Below are 21,564 nucleotides of genomic sequence, written 5' to 3' on the forward strand. Positions count from 1 at the left end.
TTTTTTTTTTGTAGAGATGGGGTCTTACTATGTTGCCCAGATTGTGTCTAATTCCTGGACTCAATCAATCCTCCCACCTTAGCTTTCCAAAGTACTGGGATTATAGGCATGAGCCACTGTGCCCAGACTGGGTCTATTCATTTCTGAATGCCAGTGAACCCCACCTCTACCATCCCTGGTACCTATCCCCTGCTTTTCCAGATGGGACTTACCAAGTAGAACACAAAGCCCAGATAAGCCACGCTGACCACACCAGCCACCACATATAACACCACATGCCCTAGTTCCTGAACATAAACCAATACAAAGTACATATTGATGGAACAGATGATAAGGACCAAGATTCCTCCTGCAATCCGCCAGCCTCTGTAAAAGAAATCAGCACAGTCACTGGTGAAATAACCCAAGGTGGCCACAGACAGAAATGCAAACTGCATCCTGTGAGGTAAACAGGACAAGAATTAAAGGCAGTTCAAAATTAACAGAAAAATTGTTCTTAATTTTAAAAAATGATTCTTCATAAGTCTAAGTTAAATCAGCCAAAATTAGATACTGATAGAGAGAAAGCAGAGGAAGACACCATTAAATAATCCCTAATATTTAAGTCCCTAGAGATCCAACAAGGCCTAGAAATGCAACAAGTCACTTCAGATACCTCATATCCTTTAAAAGTATATATAAAAGGTACTAACTTATGCCTTTCTTATTAAGATCATTTAACAAAGAACTAAGGTGCCTCAAACTTCAGTGGCTGAAGCTGAAGAGTTATGCCATAAAAACAGGTTTTTCCCCCCTCCAAATGAAAGATGTGCTTTCTCTTCCTTTAATATATTCACAGTTTCCATTCTCTAAGCCAAAAAAGAAGCAGCTAGCAATCATCTCTCAAAGCATATCGTTTCCCTCTGTCTCATGTCTGACTGGCCTACTGCATGAAGACACCCTTTCCCCATATCAGCTTCCCCTGTGGGAACTAAGAGGAGTACACTCACAGTCCATTGGCAAAGTCACTCATTACTGGCCGCAAGCTTGTAAATGTGAGGATGGGTATGAGAGCAAAGGGGAGCTGGAAAACAAAGATCAGATAGGATTACTATGGGTCCTTGTATCACCCCAGAGAACAGAACAATGAATGAAAGGGAAACATAAGTGCTGCCTCAACTTCTACTTGAGAAATGATTCCTCTCCCTGCAAAACACCCAGAATTCTGCTGAATTCTGTAGAGGTGTCATTAACCTAGTATGCAAACCTTTCTATGGGACTTGTCTCCTTAACCTCCACAGGACCTGGTACAGTGTCCTACATGTTCATTTAATGTTTACTTGCATTAATGAACTATAATTTTGTGTTCTCTATATAAGTAAAGCTCATAGTTCCCATTCAACAGGTTCAAAAACCAAACCATTTCTAAAATCCTTTTAGATGGCAAGGATTTCATATATATTTACTGCAGATCACAATCACGCCTCTGTCTTCCTCTCAATATCCCCCCAGCACCCAGCCAGGCTTTGTACCCAAGGGCTGTACATAATGCTGCCTGAATAACTAGGATATGAGTTTCCCCAGCTTCCTCCTCACCTGTAAGCTCTGTAGAACATTCAGGAAGTCATTCATCCCTGTTAGACTCTCTACATTTTGGAAGACAGAAACAAGCAGAGTGGGGATAATGGCAATAGAGCGAGTCAGAACCACTCGGGCAAAGCGTGACCACTTTAGGTTCAGGAATCCCTGGAAGAAAACATAGGTAACAGGAAACAGAAAAAAATCTAGGGTAGGTTCAGGACAGAACTCAAAAGAACGAGATTAAGAAGTGACAAAAGGGGCCAGGCACAGTGGCTCACACCTGTAATCCCAGCACTTTGAGAGGCTGAGGCGGGCACATCACCTGAGGTCAGCAGTTCGAGACCAGCCTAGCCAACATGGTGAAACCCTATCTCAACTAAAAATACAAAAATTAGCCAGGTGTGGTAGCGGGAGCCTGTAATCATAGCAACTCAGGAGGCTGAGGCAGGAGAATCGCTTCAACCCAGGAGGTGAAGGTTGCAGAGCCGAGATCGCACCATTGCACTTTAGCGTGGGCAACAAGAAGAATCCATCTCAAAAAAAAACAAAAAACAAAACAAAAAAAAAAACGAAGTAACAAAAGGGTTGTGTCATCTCCCTCTATTCTATACTAGCACATACCTCCATGACAAACTGGCCAGAATAGGTTCCTGTCATGGTGGAGCTCTGTCCTGCAGCCAGGATCCCCACTGCCCAAATGTAGAGTGCAGCAGGCCCAAAGTAACATCCCAGCACAACACCCTGTGAGAGGCAAAAAGTAAGGATATGATTGTATCAATAATCTGCTCAGACAACATTCAAAATAGCAGTTCCCTGTGGCATTTCTCCCTTCTTCTTTGCTATGCACCACCCATGCCAAGTGCTGTGCTGGGCACTGTCCTAGAAGCTAGGCTCAAGTCCTGACCTCATTCTAGAAGCTTTCAATCTAAACTTTACTGAATGCTCCTTCATTTCTCTGCCTAGTCCTTTCTCTTCTCCAAGCTCCTAAACCTCCATCTTAAGTTGTTTTTTTTTTTTTAAAAAAAAAGGCCAGGCATGGTGGCTCATGCCTCTAATTCCAGCACTTTGGGAGGCCGAGGCAGGCAGATCACGAGGTCAGGAGTTCAAGACCAGCCTGACCAATATGGTGAAACCCCATCTCTACTAAAAATGCAAAAATTAGCCTGGTGTGGTGGCGCATGCCTGTAGTCCCACCTACTCGGGAGGCTGAGGCAGGAGAATCGCTTGAACTCGGGAGGCGGAGTTGGAGTTGAGATCACGCCACTGCACTCCAGCCTGGGAGACAGGGCAAGACTCCATTTCAAAAAAAAAAAAAAAAAAAAAAAAGACGTCTACACCAAATTCCCCAAATTACATTCCTTTATACACTATTCCGGAAAATGGCAACAGAAATACAGGGAAATATCAAAGAAATCTGGGAAATGATATACATTATACATTCTACTTTTGGAGAATCATAGTGTAACCATCTTAAAAGGACTGAGAGACTCCAGTAAAGACACTTTACTAAGAACACTTTCTTGGGGCTAGGTGTGGTGGTTCACACTTGTAATCCCAGCACTTTGGGAGGCCAAGAGAGGAGAATCACTTGAGCCCACGAGTTCGAGGCCAGCCTGAGCAACATGGCAAAAACCCTGACTCTACAAAACAAAAATACAAGGCCAGGCACGGTGGCTCACACACTTTGGTAGGCGGAGGCGGGTGGATCACCTGAGGTTGGCAGTTTGAGATCAGCCTGACCAACACGGAGAAATCTCATCTCTGCTAAAAATACAAAATTAGCTGGGCATGGTGGCACATGCCTATAATCCCAGCTACTTGGGAAGACGAGGCAGAATTGCCTGAACCCAGGAGGTGGAGGTTGTGGTGAGCCGAGATCATACTACTGTATTCCAACCTGGGCAACAAGAGCGAAACTCTGTCTCAGATAAAAAAGAGAAAATACAAAAAATTAGCTGGGTGTGGTGGTGCTTGCCTGCAGTCCCACGACCTGGAAAGCTGAGATGGGAAAATCACTGGAGTCAGGTAGGTGGAGGCTGCAGGGAGCCATGATCAAGCCACTGCACCCCAACCTGGGCAACAGAGCAAGATTCCGCCTCCAAAGAAAAAAAAAACGAAGTGCTAGTGTGTATACTGAATCTTTTTTAAGACAGAGTATCACTCTGTCACCCAGGCTGGAGTGCAGTGGTCTAATCTCGGCTCACTGCAACCTCTGCCTCCCTAGTTCAAGCAATTCTCCTGCCTCAGTCTCCTAAGTAGCTGAGATTACAGGTGCCCACCACCATACCCAGCTAATTTTTGTATATATTTTTTTTAGTAGAGATGCGGTTTCACCATGTTGGCCAGGCTGGTCTTGAACTCCTAGGCTCCAGTGATCTGCCCATCTTGGCTTCCAAAGTGCTGGGATTACAGGTGTCAGCCACCATTCCCGGCCTGTATAATGCATCTTTTCAACTGATCCTCGCTTATTTCTTCTCATTTAATCCAAAATGCTTGTCTGGTGTCTGGAGCTCTGAAATAAATGACACTCAGAGTAGATATGCTCAGATCTGAAGTGAACTCACAAAAAAGACCAGATACTATGCTAAAAATATTGATTCAGGAACAAAGATCATAAATCCGAACATGCTTACCCCTTTGTAGATGTCCACAGCCAGTGTCGAGTTATCGTTAGGAAAGAGGCCAGCATGAGGACTGCTGCTATTTGTACATACTTCAACCTAGAACCCAAAGCAGTTCAAGAGCAACTTTTGTTTCAGAAGCAAGGATCAAATAAGAGCTCTCCTACATATCATACAGTGATCTATGAGAGTTAGGCTGGAGGGAAAACAATGGATGTATGCTGTGATGTGGGCAGAGACTGGCAGCAATGTCATCTAGGATCTTCCTCTATAATCCTTCTACACCCACAGCTCATCACAGGTCATCAAAAATCTTTACTGAGTTACAGTGTGCATGGTAATAATGTACAAACAATGGGGTACTTCAAATGATGACAGGAGGAGAGGCTCTGAAGAAGGCTTCAGACACGAAAGAACACCCAGCATAGAATCCTTAGTCAAAGCAGACAGGAATCAGAGGTTCCACAGCTGGGAAACAGTGATCGAAACTACATAGGCAGGCCAGGCATGGTGGCTCATGCCTGTAATGCCTATACTTTGGGAGGCTGAGGAGGGAGGTTCACTTGAGGTCAGGAGTTTGAGACCAGCCTGGCCAACATGGTGAAACCTCATCTCTACTAAACATACAAAAAAATTAGCTGGGCGTGGTAGCAGGCACCTGTAATCCCAGCTATTCAGAAGGCTGAGGCAGGAGAATTGCTTGAACCCAGGAGGCAGAGGTTGCAATGAGCCAAGATCATACCACTGTGCTCCAGCCTGGACAATAGTGCAAGACTCCATCTCAAAAAAAAAGAAAAAAAACTACATAGGTAATCAGAAATCAAGATGATACAGAATTCAAAATGACAAGACAAAGTCTGTTCTCATCACAGTTCCTGTTTCATATTTGTTGACTACTCCCAATCAAAATCTGAGAAAGACGGTGCAAGTTTGGTCAGCCCCATACTGTAGACTCTGACTGGTGCACGGTAATTTTAGGGGGCAGAGATGAGACTACAGATTATTTATCCTGACCATTAATACTAGAATGGGGTATTTTCCTTCCCCATCCCATTGCAGTCTTCACTTTACCCTCATATTCACTACCACCCATAACCCTGGCTTACTCACCACCTGCTCGTTGGTTTTCCCAAAAAATGCTTCAGCAAAGACTGAGACAACAAAGACGTTGATGATGAAGGAAACAAAGAGAGCAATGCAGGATTCAATGAAAAAGTACTTATTGGCTTCTCGTATTTCCTGCTTATTGCTCCGGTTTATCTGTCTAGACTAAAAAGATAACAACAGCAGTCATTTTTTTGACCAGTTAGAACAAGTTTCCTTACGACATTTAAGGAGTTCAGAGTCAGCTGAGCGATTTTAGAGGACAAACAGCTGACTAGACGAAATGTGAGCAATCCAACACTTGCCTACATCCTAGTTCACTGAGCAATTAAAAAATTCATATGGGAGAAAAAAAAGAACTTCATGCCCTTTTGTGGAATTGTACATTCCTCAAACAGGAAACAGAGACTAAATGACTACTGAGCTCTCAGTTACCGTGGCTGGAAGGACCACTGACCTACAAAAACAACCCGATTTCAGTCCTAAGGTGTGTATATCCCTAATATAAAGCTTTCTGAAATCCTCCCAGCAAACTATTACATAATACTGACTGGTAAAAGTCTGTTTGGTCTCCTTTACTCCTGACCTCCATAAGACCACTCAGGCTTTTGAAATTTAAACACAAGGGTCTTGATGTACTTCGGACCTTTCATGAAGAACTTTAGTCCTGGCTGGGTGCAATAGCTAACACCTGTAATCCCAGCACTTTGGGAGACCAAGGCGTGTGGATCACCTGAGCTCAGGAGTTTGAGACCAGCCTGGCCAACATGGTGAAACCACATCTCTACTAAAAATAGAAAAATCAGCCAGGGTGGTGGCACACGCCTATAATCTCAGGTACTCGTGAGGCTGAGGCACGAAAATCACTTGAACCCAGCAGGCAGAGGTCTGCAGTGAGCCAAGATCTCGCTACTACAACCCAGCTTGGGCGACAGAGCGAGACTCCATCTCAATTAAAAAAAAAAAAAAGAAAGGCCGGGCGCGGTGGCTCAAGCCTGTAATCCCAGCACTTTGGGAGGCCGAGGCGGGTGGATCACGAGGTCAAGAGATCAAGACCATCCTGGTCAACATGGTGAAACCCTGTCTCTACTAAAAATACAAAATATTAGCTGGGCATGGTGGCACATGCCTGTAATCCCAGCTACTCAGGAGGTTGAGGTAGGAGAATTGCCCGAACCCAGGAGGCGGAGGTTGTGGTGAGCCGAGATTACGCCATTGCACTCCAGCCTGGGTAACAAGAGCAAAACTCCGTCTCAAAAAAAGAAAAAAGAAATTTAGTCCTACCTTCTCTATGTAGTTAGTAATATCTGGTCAATTTGGTGATAAAAACAGTGTCTAAGCATATGGAGTTTATTAATGTCCAGCCTTGGAAAGTTCCTTGCTCCTCATGGTCCTAACAACTGTAAACTAACTTTGCGTCCCTTGCAATTGAAGGAAAAGATCCCATGAACTGTCTAGGAGGTGAAGGAGATAAGGGCCTTGCTCACCTTGACTAAGGCAGAATGCAGGTACATGTTGTGTGGCATGATGACAGCTCCCACGATGCCCACAGCCTGTTCAATCTGTGGAGTGCGACAGCCTGAACAGGATGGTACGAACATGCCCTTGAGTACCTGGCTCTGGCTGGGTTTCACTGTAACATACTACATAGCAACATAACAATGATTAGCCTTTATGGGAACACGAAACAGGGGAGTAATGTAGTACTAGGGAACACTTAGCATCCTTTACCCCTTACAATCCCTTCTTCTTTATTCATTTTTATAGTTTTTGAGAGAAAATCTTGCTCTGTCACCCAGGCTGGATGGCAGTGGCGTGATCACAGCTCATTGAAACCTTGATCTCCCAAGCTCAAGCAATCCTCTCACCTCAGCCAGCCAAAGGGCTAGGACAGGCCACCACACCTGGCCACAACCTTTTCTTCTGCAACTACCTAGGGTAACGAGGAATACAGAATCATCACAGGACCAAGCAACATAAGGGGCTTACTGTTAGGGGCCAGAGAATTCAAGACTGAGTATCCAGATAGTTTACATCGTATTTTAGATATACGAAACAGATATGTATAATACGTACTTAATATTCTAAAGAAAGGGCTGGGGGTGGCGGCTCATGCCTATAATCCCAGCACTTTGGGAGACCAAGGCCGATTGATTGCTTGGGCCCAGGAGTTCAAGAGCACCTGGGCAACATGATGAAACCCTCTCTCTAAAAAAATACAAAAATTAGCTCAGTGTGGTGGTGTGTACTTATATCCCAGCTACTAGGGATGCTGAGGTGGAAGGATTGCTTGAGCCCAGGAGGTGGAGGCTGCAATGAACTGAGATCATGCCACCCCAGCCTAGGCATGATCTTAAAAAAAAAAAAAAAAAAAAAAAAAAAAAAAAAAGGCCAGGCACGGTGGCTCATGCCTATAATCCTAGCACTTTGGGAAGTCAAGGCAAGTGGATCACCTGAAGTCAGGAGTTCAAGATCAGCCCTACAAACATGGTGAAACCCCATCTCTAGGAAAAATACAAAACTTAGCCAGGCATGGCAGTGGGCACCTGTAATACCAATTACTTGGGAGTCTGAGGAAGGAGAATCACTTGAACCCGGGGGACAGATGTTACAGTGAGCCAAGATCACACCAGTGCACTCCAGCCTGGGCAAAAGAGAGAGACTCCATCTCAAAAAAAAAAGAAGCTGCTAAAAGACTTGTGGTTATTAGCTTCACAGTAATTCCTGTGAGACAGGCTCAAAAACGTAGAATAAGGGCCTGTAATCCCAGCACTTTGGGAGGACGAGACAGGCAGATTGCTTGAGGTCAGCAGTTCAAGACCAGCCCAGCCAACATAGTGAAACCCCGTCTCAACTAAAAATAGAAACAGTTAGCCAGGCATGGTGGTGCATGCCTATAATCGCAAATACTTGGGAGGCTGAGGCACAAAAGCCACTTGAACCCAGGAGGCAGAGGTTGCAGTGAGCCAAGATCGTACCACTGCACCCTAGCCTGGAAGACAGAAATGCTGTCTCAGAAAAAAATTAAAATCTAAAAAAAAAAAAAAGAATATAGAATCAACTTTTTATCCATACTCAACATGCTTCTGTTCATCTATGTTCATTTAAAAATCACCTGATGTTTGCCACTAGTACGTATGTAGTGACTCATTCTGAAATACTCTCATACATACTCTCCCCTGGTTCAGTACTTCTCTTGGAAGCCTTAGGCCAAGAGGCATAATCGACCCATAGATTAGATATATTTTTTAAAGTTCAGTCAGACCAGTAAGCAGAAATCAGTTTATAAGAACTGTACAAAGAAAGGTGCTAGTATTGCAAATAAGGTTAGTGACTCTGAGGAGTTTCTGGGTTGGGGCACAAACCAGGAAATATCCAGCATATCTCACATAATTCATTAACTGTTTTAATATTGAGAAAGTTCAAGCTGCAGTTAATATAAACTAGGACAAGCAAAAGCAGAACTCCTCTAAGTTAAGAGCCAAGAATAACCCTGCAACCCCTTCTTTAATTAACCCTCTCCATGGCTGTTCTGCTGTCAGATGGTCAACTTGGGATCAAGGAATGTAGTCTGGAAAGCCCTAAAATATCTACTCATTTTAAACCTGGGAGTTCCTACAGGCCTTTCTACACCCTAATCTTTGCTATGGATCATAATCCTTCAAAACTGGCCCACAGATAAATCAGCTTTTTGTTGATACACCCAGTATAACTGAACCATACTAGCATTATTACTGTCTTCTATAATAAAAAGCTAAACACACACACACACACACACACACACACACACACACACACACAGAAACTTGTTTTAAAAAACTAATGAATATCCTGTACTACTTGCCTCATATCCAAAAGTGAGTGCCATAATAGTGATGAGAAAGCCAAAAAATGCTTCTAGCTTCCGCAAGCCTAAAGGAAAAAAGACAGCAGCGAGCTCAGAGAAGGCAGACTTCCCCATCTGCCACATGATAGAGGGCAGCTCCTTTGCCTGAGCCTACCATTCCCACCCTCCTTACCGTATTTGTCCAAGAAGAGAAATACAAAAGTATCTGCAATAGTGATGAGGACGCCACCCCACAGAGGAATCCTAAGTCAGAGACAAGAAATGGAGGTCAGAGAGATAGAAAGAAAGGAAACATTGAAAAACACTATCTTCCCAACAGCTCCTCAGATAAAGAACACTTGGAGAAGCTAGGACTTGAGGGAGACACAATGGCAGAAAACCAGGCCTTGGGTAATGTCAGGTAACAGCACCAACTTAATTACATTCATTTAAACTTTGATTGAGAGTCTACTATGTCATACTTAGATACAAAGCTGAAAATTATGGGTCTTACCATCATGGAATTAGATGGACAGACAGAATTTGATAGGATTAAATGGATAGTATCTAGTGGGAGCCAGGCACAGTAACTCACACCTGTAATATCAGCACTTGGGGAGGCTGAGGCAGGTGTTCCTAGAACTGAGGTCAGGAGTTAGAGACCAGCCTAGCCAACATGATGAAACCCTCTATCTACTAGAAATACAAAAATTAGTTGGACAGGGTGACAGACGCCTGTAATCCCAGCTACTTGGGAGGCTGAGGCACAAGAATGGCTTGAATGGAGGAGGTGGAGCCAAGATCATACCACTGCACTCCAGCCTGGGTGACAGAGAAAGACTCCATCTCAAACAAAAAATAAAAATAAAAATAAAAATAAAGATAGTACCTAGTGGGATAAAATGACATGAAAATCAATAATTGTGATAAAAAACACCACACATTCTAATACAGGTAAGCACAGCCCATCATGGGAAATGGAAGATGTAGAGTCTACATCTACCAGGGGAGAAGAAATTGTTTCCAGAAAGGTTCCACAGAAGAAATAACAATTGAGTTGAATCTTCAAAATTAAAAATGAAAAAGTAAACAAAATTAAAAATGAACTGGGTTTTTATTTTTATCTTTTTGCTTTGAAATCCAGCAAAACATTGATTACTTTCTAAAGGAAAACCCCCTCACCTTCCTACAGACAGAAGATTGATGGCAATGGCTGAGCCAATGACTTCTTGCATATCTGAGCCAATGATAGCCAACTCCACCATCAGCCACAGGATGATTCGTGGGACCTAAACACCAAACAGTAGAAAGACACGGTTCTGATTAATCATTTCTAAAAATTTCCTCCATGGTTTGGAATTCACATTTTGCCACTAAAACATAAACAGTCCTTTAGAAGCATTCAGACCAGAGATTAAATACGAGAATGTGCCACCACTTAGCCGATCACTGAACTATGGCTCTCAGTTGGAGAAGGAAAAGTGTGCTACCATGTGGCAGAGCCTATGAACCAAGATCAAGGTCAAGGCAGTAACTGATCTTTTTTTTTTTTCCTTTCTACTTGAGAAGAATGTTATTTCCATTTACTAATTTCCACTTAATTTCCTGCCTAAAAACAATCCTAAAAGTGTTAGAGAATAAGGATGCTAATATGGTCAAAATATGGGTCAAGAAAGAATATTAAGTGATTGCAGAACAACACATCTATCCTGACCATAGCAAAGAAGACAAAACAAACACGAAAAAGTTGGGGTTGACCAAGCACAGTGGCTCACACCTATAATCCCAGCACTTTGGGATGCCAAGGTGGGCAGATCCCTTGACCCCAGGAGTTTGAGACAAGCCTGGGCAACATGGCAAAACCCCATCTCTATAAAAAGTACAAAAATTAGGAGCTAAATAATAACTTTTTTTTTTTTTGAGACAGAGTTTCTGTCACCCAGGCTGGAGTGCAGTGGTACTCGGCTCACTGCAACCTACACTTCCCAGGTTCAAGCAATTCTCGGCCTCAGCCTCCGGAGTAGCTGGGATTACAGGCATCTGCTACCACATCTGGCTAATTTTTTTTGTATTTTTAGTAGAGATGGCGTTTCACCATCTTAGCCAGGCTGGTCTTGAACTCCTGACCTCGTCACTCACCCGCCTCAGCTTCTCAAAGTGCTGGGATTACAGGCGTGAGCCACCATGCCTGGCCAATGATGAGAACTTACGAACACGCAGACAGAAACAACAGACACTGGGGTCTACTTGATGGGGGAGGGTGGAAGGAAAGAGAGGAGCAGAAAAGATAACCATTAGATACTGCACTTGAAATATGGGTGATGTAATAATATTTACAACAAACCCACATGACGTGTTTCTCTATGTAACAAACCTTCACATGTGGCTGCTCTGCCTATGGAATAGCCATTCTTTATTCCTTTACTTTCTTAATAAACTTGCTTTCACTTAAAAAGAAAAAAAACCTTCACATGAACACATCCCAAAATCTAAAATAAAAATTGAAGAAAGAAAAAAATTACAAAAATTATCCAGGCATGGTGACGTACACCTGTAGTTCCAGCTACTCGGGAGACTGAGGCAGGAAGACAGCTTAGCCCCAGTGGTCAAGGCTGCAGTGAGCTGTGATCATGCCACTGCACTCCAGACTGGGCAACAGACAGAATGACACTCTGTCTCAAACCACCATCACAAGAACAGAAAAGGTTGGGGTCACCTTTAATGTAATAATAATAACCAAGCAAATAAAAAAGAACAGATAAGCAAAAGGACTCAAGGAAGATAGTTGGAATTAGGTGGCATAAAACAAAGTCAGAAACTAATTCTAACCAAACAATACAGCTGAAAATCAAATTTAGTTATGCTGACTCACTGAAGCCAGAAAAAACACCTCCAGATAGCTAGTATCCAAAAAAATTTGTCAGGTCATCCATGGTAGCTCATGCCTATAATCCCTGAACTTTGGGAGGCAGAGGTGGGAGATCACTTGAGCCCAGGAGTTCAAGCCCAGCCTGGGCACCATGGTGAAGCCCTGTCTCTATAAAAAATTTTTTAAGGGCCGGGCGCGGTGGCTCAAGCCTGTAATCCCAGCACTTTGGGAGGCCGAGGCGGGTGGATCACGAGGTCAAGAGATCAAGACCATCCTGGTCAACATGGTGAAACCCCGTCTCTACTAAAAATACAAAAAATTAGCTGGGCATGGTGGCGCGTGCCTGTAATCCCAGCCACTCAGGAGGCTGAGGCAGGAGAATTGCCTGAAGCCAGGAGGCGGAGGTTGCGGTGAGCCAAGATCGCGCCATTGCACTCCAGCCTGGGTAACAAGAGTGAAACTCCGCCTCAAAAAAAAAAAAACAATTTTTTTTTAAATACCTGAGTATTGTGGTGCATGCCTGTGGTCCCAGCTACTCAAGAGACTAAGGTAGGAAAACTGCTTGAGCCTGGGAGGTCAAGGCTATTAGTGAGCCTACAGTAGCACGACTATGCCACTCCACTCTAGTCTAGGTAACAGAGCAAGACCCTATCTCAAAAACAAAAACAGGCCAGGCACAGTGTCACATCTGTAATCCTAGCACTCTGGGAGGCTGAGGCAGATGGATGCCTTGAGGTCTGGAGGTCAAAATCAGCCTGGCTAACGTGGCAAAACCCTGTCTCTACTTAAAATCATGTGATCCAGTGAGCCATGATCACATCACTGCACTCCACCATGGGTGACAGAGTAAGAGTCTGTCTCAAAAAAAAAAAGACAGGAAAAGAAGCTGGAAGGATTATAAATTGCCAAGTTTTTGTTTGCTTTTTAAAATGTTTGTGGGTAGATAGTAGGTATATGTATTTATGGGGCATATGGATATTTTGATACAGGCATAAAATGTGTAATAATCACATCAGAGGCCGGGCACGGTAGTCAGGTGTGGTAGTGTGTGTCTGTAATCCCAGCTACTCAGCAGGCTGAGGCAGGAGAACTGCTTGAACCCAGGAGGTGGAGGTTGCAGTGAGCCTGAGATCGAGCCACGGCACTCCAGGCTGGCTGACAGAGCAAGACTCCATCTCAAAAAATAAAATATTAAAATAAATAAAAATAAAAATTCACATCAGAGTAAATGGGGATATTACCAAGATTTTTTAATTTTTTTGAAAAGCAGATAAGGATACTTTTTGCTCACACCCAGGAAAAGAAACAAAACAAAAGACAAAGCTAAGTAAAAAATATCTTCTAGATATAGTGTTCATTCTTGCCTCAGGCAGCAGTAAGAAAGGCCCAAAATGTCCAAAAGGAAGCTGCAGAGGACAGTGTAGCCCCCAGGGGGAGGGAAAACTGAAAAATTATTATTAGCAAATCCAAAGATCCTGCCACATATAGTTCCTAGTAAAAGGAAAAAAACTTACCCTTTTCTTTTTCTTGAGACGGAGTTTCGCTCTTGTTACCCAGGCTGGAGTGCAATGGCGCCATCTCGGCTCACCGCAACCTCCGCCTCCTGGGTTCAGGCAATTCTCCTGCCTCAGCCTCCTGAGTAGCTGGGATTACAGGCACGCGCCACCATGCCCAGCTAATTTTTTGTATTTTTAGTAAAGACGGAGTTTCACCATGTTGACCAGGATGGTCTCGATCTCTTGACCTCATGATCCACCCGCCTTGGCCTCCCAAAGTACTGGGATTACAGGCTTGAGCCATCGTGCCCAGCCTAAAACTTACCTTTTTCAAAGTGATGGCAAAGTCAAACAAAAAAGAAGATACATAAAATGCAAACTTACGGAGTAAAATGAAGGTATGAATAAAAGTGCTTAGAGAGAGTATCCCCCTCCCCATGGGCTAGGCACTGCAAAATACTGGAAGGTAGAGTGAATGGTAAATGTTTACCTCAAACAGTTTTTCTAAGAAAACCTTCTAGGAAAGGGGAGTCTCAAGTTAGATTTTGAAGGAGGGGAAAAACATGGTCTGGCACCAGGAGGAGCTACAGTATTTCCCTTGGTACCATCTGTCTTCAGGGCCACTGACCCCCAAGTCCTTGACTGTCTCACTATAGAATGCAGCCAAGCACATACTGCCAGACACACAGATTCCTACAGCATGGGTGAGAGACAAACAAGACAGGAAATTGCTCACCTTGGGATACTGACGGTGACATACTTCAGCAAGATGCAGCCCAGTGACCACTCCCAGTCTAGCTGCAAGCCGCTGGAGCAACAGCCCCACAAGGGTGGCCAACAAAAGGATCCAGAGCAACTAAGAAGAACAAAATCTCCTGTAACACTCATTGGATGACTGAGATTTTTTTTGTTTAATTGTTTGGCAACATGAGTGGTAAATACTGCATTCAGAAAAGAGCCCAGGTCAAGAATCAAATGATGAGTTCTATATCAGGTTTTGCACATGACCTGCTAGGTCACCTTGTTCCTTTCTGAGCCTCAGTTTCTCCTATATGCAGTTTCTCCTATGTTCAAGGAAACTATGTAGATAAAATAAAAGACCAAGTTGAAATTACTTTACGCATAAGAGCCACTGCCAATGAAGTATTTGTATGTAGCCCCTGAGGCTAGTATCCAACATGCAGAGTGAAGAAAAGGATGTGAGGGTGTATTCTGTGTTTAAAAGGACAGGGGTAGGACTAGATGTTCACCTTAAATCCAGCCACTGCTCCAGACTGCAAATCAGATTCGATATTTCCTGGATCCAGGTAGGCAATGCTCATAAGAAAGCCCGGTCCAGTGAAAGCCCAGAGTTTCCGAAAGCTAAAACAAGAGTACTATACAAGAGAGGAAAAGAGATTAAACTGATTATCATCATCAAACTACTGATCTAATTGAACTGTTATCACATATGAAGCAACAATACCAGCTTCACAAGAAAAAAGGATTTACAATGTCAGATATTGCATGTGTCCAAGTTTCACTTCCATCTTATCCACTTTTTATTAAGAAGCTGGCCACTTCTCTGTCCAAGTCAGAGCCCTACCCTAACCTGCTTGTTCCATCAGCCTCTTATTCTAAAACCAGAATAGCCGGGTGAGGTGGCCCATGCCTGTAATCCTAGCACTTTGGGAGGCCAAGGCAGGCAAATCATGAGGTCAGGAGATCAAGATCATCCTGGCCAACATGGTGAAACCCTGTCTCTACTAAAAATACAAAAATTAGCTGGGTGTGGTGGCGCATGCCTGTAATCCTAGCTACTCAGGAGGCTGAGGCAGAAGAATCACTTGAACCCAGGAGGAGGATGCTGCAGTAAGCTGAGACTGAACCATTACACTCCAGCCTGGCGAGAGTTAAACTCTGTCTCAAGAAAAAGAAAAAAAAAGCCGGGCGCGGTGGCTCAAGCCTGTAATCCCAGCACTTTGGGAGGCCGAGGCGGGTGGATCACGAGGTCAACAGATCGAGACCATCCTGGTCAACATGGTGAAACCCCGTCTCTACTAAAAATACAAAAAAAAAACTAGCTGGGCGTGGTGGCGCGTGCCTGTAATCCCAGCTACTCAGGAGGCTGAGGCAGGAGAATTGCCTGAGCCCAGAAGGCGGAGGTTGCGGTGAGCCGAGATCGCGCCATTGCACTCCAGCCTGGGTAACAAGAGCGAAACTCAAAAAAAAAAAAAAAAAAAAGACAGAACAGTATCAGTTGCCTGGGTGCCCAGACACTTTCCAAAAAGGACAATAGTCATCATTTTAAAAAGGAAACAGACCAGATGTGGTGGTGTGTGATGTGTGCCTATAGTCCAGCTACTCAGGACACTGAGAAAAGTAAACAAAAATAAAATTCTAAGCTCCTCCAACCAACTGAATGGATCCTCTTCATGGTCAAGGGCATTCCAAGGAAACCTGAAAAACTAGTTTAGGCCTGATGGGAGGGAGAAGTCAGAGAAACCTCATTATACCCTCTTCCCTTTGGAATTCAGGCACAAATGACCAGCATTAAAACAGAGATCTTAAAACTGACAAAACAAAGTCCTTGTAGCAATAACATGCCAAATTCCAACCTGACTCTGTATAGCAGGCATCCCCAAACTTTTTACACAGGGGACCAGTTCACTGTCTCTCAGACCATTGGAGGGTCGCCACACAGTGGGGGGGGGGGTTGGGGGCCACATAAATGGCCTCAGGGGGCCGCATGGGGCCCGCAGGCCGTAGTTTGGGGACGCCTGCTATACAGCATCACATGACAGATAACAGGCCCTAAAAGAAACCCAAGTATTTTACTCCAAAATATATTTCTTTGTATATTTTGAAAAGACCCTGCAAAGCTGTCTCTTACAAGCAAAACCTAGAATCTCCTGTAAAGAATCTCCTTCCCTTTCCAGGTCTTTTCCTGATCCAGGAGAGAATTAACTAAAAGTCTGGTACCTTTTTAAGTCTGATAAAGGACATTTACAACTATTTTCTCTGAAGCTGTAGCTAATAAAAACCTTGGTCTCCACAACCCCTCATTTTAGACCAGACACTCCTTTCTATTGACTTCAGGCCTTTAGAAAATAACTCTTTCAACCAATTTTCTTTATTTATTTATTTATATTTATTTATTTATTTATTCATTTATTTATATTTTTGTACAGATGGGGTTTTGCCATGTTCCCCAGGCTGGTCTCAAACTCCTGGGCTTAAGCAATCCTTCCCCTTCAGCCTCCAAAGTAACTGGGACCACAATTGTGCACAACCACACTCAACTAATTTTATTTTATTTTATATTTTTTAGATGGAGTTGTGCTCTTGTTACCCAGGCTGAAGTGCAATGGTGCGATCTCAGCTCACTGCAACCTCTGCCTCCTGGGTTCAAGCAATTCTCCTGCCTCAGCCTCCCAAGTAGCTGGGATTACAGGCATGCGCCACCACGCCTAGCTAATTTTGTATTTTTAGTAGAGACAGTTTCTCCATGTTGGTCAGGGTGGTCTCAAACTCCTGATTTCAGGTGATCCTCCCACCTTGGTCTCCCAAAATGCTGGGATTACAGGCATGAGACACTGTGCCCAGCTAATTATTTTTTTTTTTTAAGGGAGAGACGAGGTCTCATTATGTTGCCCAGGCCAGTTGGTCTCTAACTCATGGGTTCAAGTGATCCACCTGCCTCAGCCTCCCAAAGTGCTGGGATTACAGGCATGAGCCACTGCACCCAGGCTCAATCAATTTCCAACCAGAAAATCTTTAAAACCACCTTCGACCTGAAAGGCTCCCCCTTCCCACTTCAAGTGGTCCCATGTTTCCTAATAGAAACAATGTACATCTTACATATATTGACTGATGTCTGCCTGTAACTTCTGACCCCTAAAATGTATAAAATCAAGCTGTAACCCCACCACCTTGGGCGCATGTTCTCAGGACTTCCTGGGGCTGTATCTGGGCCTTGGTCACTCGTATTTGACCCAGAATAAACCTCTTTAAATAGTTTACAGAGTTTGACTCTTTTTTGTTTGTTTTGAGATGCAGTCTCACTGTCGCTCAGGCTGGAGTGCAGTGGTGCAATCTTGGCTCACTGCAGCTTCTGCCTCCCAGGTTCAAGTGATTCTCCTGACTCAGTTTCCCGAGTAGATGGGATTACAGGCACCAACCACTATGCCTGGCTAACTTTTGTATCTTTAGTAGAGACAGGGTTTCACCATGTTGACCAGGCTGGTCTTGAACTCCTAACCTCAGGTGATCCACCCGCCTCGGCATTCCAAAGCGCTGATATTACAGGCGTGAACGACCATGCCCAGCTTGTTTGTTTTTTGTTTTGTTTTGGTTTTTTTTTTTGAGAGGAGGTCTCACTCTGTCACCCAGAGTGGAGTGCCATGGCATGATTTTGGCTCACTGTACTTTCTGCCTCTAGGGCTCAAGTGACAATCCTCCCACCTCAACCTCCTGAGTAGCTGGGACTACAGGTGCACACCACCTGCTCAGCTAATTTTTGTAGAGACAGGGCTTCACCATGTTGACCAGGCTGGCCTTGAACTCCTGGGCTCAAGTGATCTTCCTGCCTCAGCCTCCCAAAGTGCTGGAATTACAGGTGTGAGCCACTGGGCCCAGCCAGAGTTTGACTCTTTTTCATCAACAAACAAGAAGGAAGATCGCTTGAGGCCAGGAGTTCAAGACTAGCCTGGGTAACACTGTGAGACCCTGTCACTAAAAATAAAAACAAAAATAATGAGCCTGGCATGGTGGCATGCCATCTATAGTCCCAGTTACTGGGGAGGCTGAGGTGGGAGGATCACCTGACCCCAGTAGTTTAAGGCTACAGTAAGATATGGTTATGCCACTGCACTGCCACCTAGATGACAGAGCAAGCAAAACCCTATCTGTAAAAATAGATATAGATATAGATATAGATAGGGGGTGTAGGGGTGTGTGTATGTGTGTATATATATATATGTGTGTGTACGTGTGTATGTGTGTGTGGGTGTATATATATGCACACACCCCTATCTATATGTATATCTCTATCTATATCTATATATTTACACACAGTCTTCAAAGATTGCCAGCCAAAATGAGACCTGAGGCTGCTAAGCTTGAGCCATCCAGCAGATCTTTCACTCACAGGTTTTCCCCAGACAACACTGTTCTCCTCCAAGGACCTGACACTAACCTCCTCCTCAGGAATGGAGATCTTCTCATTAAAGTAAGTGGTGAACTCATCCTCTGAGTTCCCAGAGGACTGTGGAAGAGAGGGATTACTATAGGCAGGGTTGAAGGTACCAAGACTGGCCGACTCCCCATGTTCTCCAGAAACACTGTCTGAATGAACAGATTTGAAAATAAATTAGTAAAAAATGAACAAAACATGAACAACTCATTCTTAGTATACTGAAATTAATTTTTTTTTTTTTTTGAGACGGAGTTTCACTCTTGTTACCCAGGCTGGAGTGCAAGGGTGTGACCTCGGCTCACCGCAACCTCCACCTCCTGGGTTCAAGCAATGCTCCTACCTCAGCCTCCTGAGTAGCTGGGATTACAGGCACGCGCCACCATGCCCAGCTAATTTTTTGTATTTTTAGTAGAGACGCGGTTTCACCATGTTGACCAAAATGGTCTCGATCTCTTGACCTCATGATCCACCCGCCTCGGTCTCCCAAAGTACTGGGATTACAGGCTTGAGCCACCGTGCCCGGCCGAAATTAAATATTTTAATACCTAAATGCACAAGAGACCAACCTGACTTTAGCTCAATTTATTTTTTGAATAGTTTATTTTTAATCTGTATTTTAGAATAGGTAATACAGTCACATGGTTAAAAATTCAGGAAGTAAAAAATTTAGCCTACACTAAAAAGTTATCTCCCTCCCCTCCCCCAGTCACTTAGCTCTCTAGATCAGTTTTAACTCACAATGGTTTTCCTACTTCCACACGTCTACTCCTACTTGGGAATTTTTACAGCCATTTCATTTTCCTCTAAAAACACTGACATATGGGCTCAAAAAATTACATTCCCAGATCAGCCCCTGGTAACCTAAAAGTCTAACTTTTAAAAGAAAAGAACTAGGTCCATCTAGCGAAATGTCCTCCCCATCTCCTATATTTGGTAAGACTTACTCAAAGAGTTGTCCTTGGACATAGTACCTCCGTCAGACTTCTCAAAAAAAGTGCAAGTTACAAAACCCTGCCACAGTTCAGGCTACACTCTGAAGCTGCAGCAAAACCACCAAGCAGGAACCCTTTGTACCCTGACTAAGGCCTGCAATAAAGTGCCGCAGGTCACGGGGTACTGGCACCCTCATGATAGCAGGACTCATCTCAGACTGTTCAGTGTTTCCCTGAGTTCTGCATTTTATAGTCAGTCTTAAATACTGAGAAGCAGAAGGTTTGGGAGAAAAGGGGTAACCTGCCAGAAATACACAGAGCCTAGTTTACTTCAGCCATCAAATGGCTATTTTGAATCACAAAGCTCTAATCTCTGTGTTTCTAATAAATCCTTACAATCTCTAACTTAAAAAAGTTAGAGCTTTCTTTCCATAGGGAGCTGACTCACATCACCTTAATTAAGTGGCTTTGAATTAACAAAGAAATTTACAAAAAAGGAACAGAAATTCCAAAGCAGCAGCTCAGATTTAGGAAGGAATAGTCAAAGCACTCAAGAACCTCCAAGCAAATACAGAGCATAAGGTACTCGCCCTGTATTTTACAGCTCCATACACATCTGAAACACCAGGAAGCATCACGAGCAGCCAAGGCACTCCAGAGGTTTTTATGCTGGGTCAAGGAATAATAGTGCCCTTGCAATAATTACTGCCAGAAACCAAAATTCAGTTAATCTGGGCTCAACTCAGAATTGTAAAAAAGAAATGAAGCAGCCGGGTGCGGTGGCTCAAGCCTGTAATCCCAGCACTTTGGGAGGCCGAGGCGGGTGGATCACGAGGTCAAGAGATCGAGACCATCCTGGTCAACATGGTGAAACCCCGTCTCTACTAAAAATACAAAAAATTAGCTGGGCATGGTGGTGCGTGCCTGTAATCCCAGGTACTCAGGAGGCTGAGGCAGGAGAATTGCCTGAACCCAGGAGGCGGAGGTTGCGGTGAGCCGAGATGGCGCCATTGCACTCCAGCCTGGGTAACAAGAGCGAAACTCCGTCTCAAAAAAAAAAAAAAAAAAAAAAAAAAAGAAATGAAGCAGGTCTCTGGTTAAAATATCTGTTTTCAGGCTGGGTGCGGGAGCTCACACTTTAATTCCAGCACTTTGGGAGGCTAAGGCAGGCAGATCACTTGAGGTCAGGTGTTCGAGAACAGGCTGGCCAACATAGTGAAATGCTGACTGTACTAAAAATACAAAAATTAGCCAGGTGGTGTGGCACGTGTCTTTAGTCCCAGCTACTTGGGAGGCTGAGGCAGGAGAATCACTTGAACCCAAGAGTGGAGGTTGCAGTGAGTTGCACCACTGCAGTCCAACCTGGGTGACAGAGCGAGACTACACCTGAAAAAAAAAAAAAAAATTTCATTTACAGCCTAAGTCACCAGATGGTGGCTTTTGAATGGGGTTGTTAGAATATGCATATGGAACAGGAAAGTATGATAAATTTCTGTTACCAACATAAAGCCTAATTACAAATAAAATTAGACAATAACACAAAGCTGTAAGTTACCATCTGACATCTTCTGTTCAGGACCCAATACCATGGTGGATAGCTGAGTGCCTGAGTTCTTAGAATAGGATGCTGGAAAGGAGAAAAGGGAGGGACAGGAATTAGCAAAAACAAACTAACAGGTTCAGAACCAGCATTTTGTTACTCTGTATGACTGAATCCTTACTATGAAAAGAGTTAATTCTTCTACTGAATTAGATAACCTTGAAAATAATTACAGTTTTCAGAATACAACTAACAGCTATTTAACAAAAATAGAAAAGTCTTAGTCAAGATTTTGCTGGCAAGACTTCAAAACTAAATTGAAGTGTTACAGCTCTTTTAGAAAGTGTCTAGCAGGCATACTGGTTTTCACTTTGAAACCCTTCAGGGTGGTGGTGGGGGGGTGGACAAACTGAACAAGAGGTATTTTAGTGAGTCAGCAA

At 43.8% G+C, this 21,564-nt stretch overlaps 1 protein-coding gene and 1 non-coding gene across 7 annotated transcripts in view; one reads left to right on the forward strand and one right to left on the reverse strand.

Moving 5' to 3' along the window:
- Positions 1-21,564, reverse strand: part of SLC11A2 (solute carrier family 11 member 2) — a 54,931-nt gene that overhangs the window by 12,729 nt on the left and 20,638 nt on the right. For 5 of the 6 annotated variants that reach the window (XM_039472290.2, XM_039472283.2, XM_039472285.2 and 2 more), the window contains exons 2-15: positions 21,140-21,211; positions 18,653-18,801; positions 14,727-14,852; positions 14,213-14,332; positions 10,294-10,400; positions 9,305-9,375; positions 9,130-9,197; positions 6,773-6,928; positions 5,292-5,450; positions 4,194-4,280; positions 2,182-2,301; positions 1,576-1,725; positions 990-1,063; positions 213-366 (exon numbers count right to left, since the gene is read on the reverse strand). In XM_039472290.2, the coding sequence (XP_039328224.1) occupies positions 213-366; positions 990-1,063; positions 1,576-1,725; positions 2,182-2,301; positions 4,194-4,280; positions 5,292-5,450; positions 6,773-6,928; positions 9,130-9,197; positions 9,305-9,375; positions 10,294-10,400; positions 14,213-14,332; positions 14,727-14,852; positions 18,653-18,801; positions 21,140-21,173 (1,575 nt within the window). In that variant the 5' untranslated portion in view covers positions 21,174-21,211. Of the gene's footprint in view, positions 1-212; positions 367-989; positions 1,064-1,575; positions 1,726-2,181; positions 2,302-4,193; positions 4,281-5,291; positions 5,451-6,772; positions 6,929-9,129; positions 9,198-9,304; positions 9,376-10,293; positions 10,401-14,212; positions 14,333-14,726; positions 14,853-18,652; positions 18,802-21,139; positions 21,212-21,564 lie in introns of those variants that run through there. The other variant, XM_039472291.2, reaches the window with a different exon arrangement.
- Positions 21,445-21,506, forward strand: LOC120365177 (U7 small nuclear RNA). Its single transcript, XR_005580185.1, has one exon. It is a non-coding gene; the product is annotated as a U7 small nuclear RNA (small nuclear RNA).

This window comes from Saimiri boliviensis, chromosome 7, assembly GCF_048565385.1.
Source record: "Saimiri boliviensis isolate mSaiBol1 chromosome 7, mSaiBol1.pri, whole genome shotgun sequence".
Classification (NCBI taxonomy): Eukaryota; Metazoa; Chordata; class Mammalia; order Primates; family Cebidae; genus Saimiri; species Saimiri boliviensis.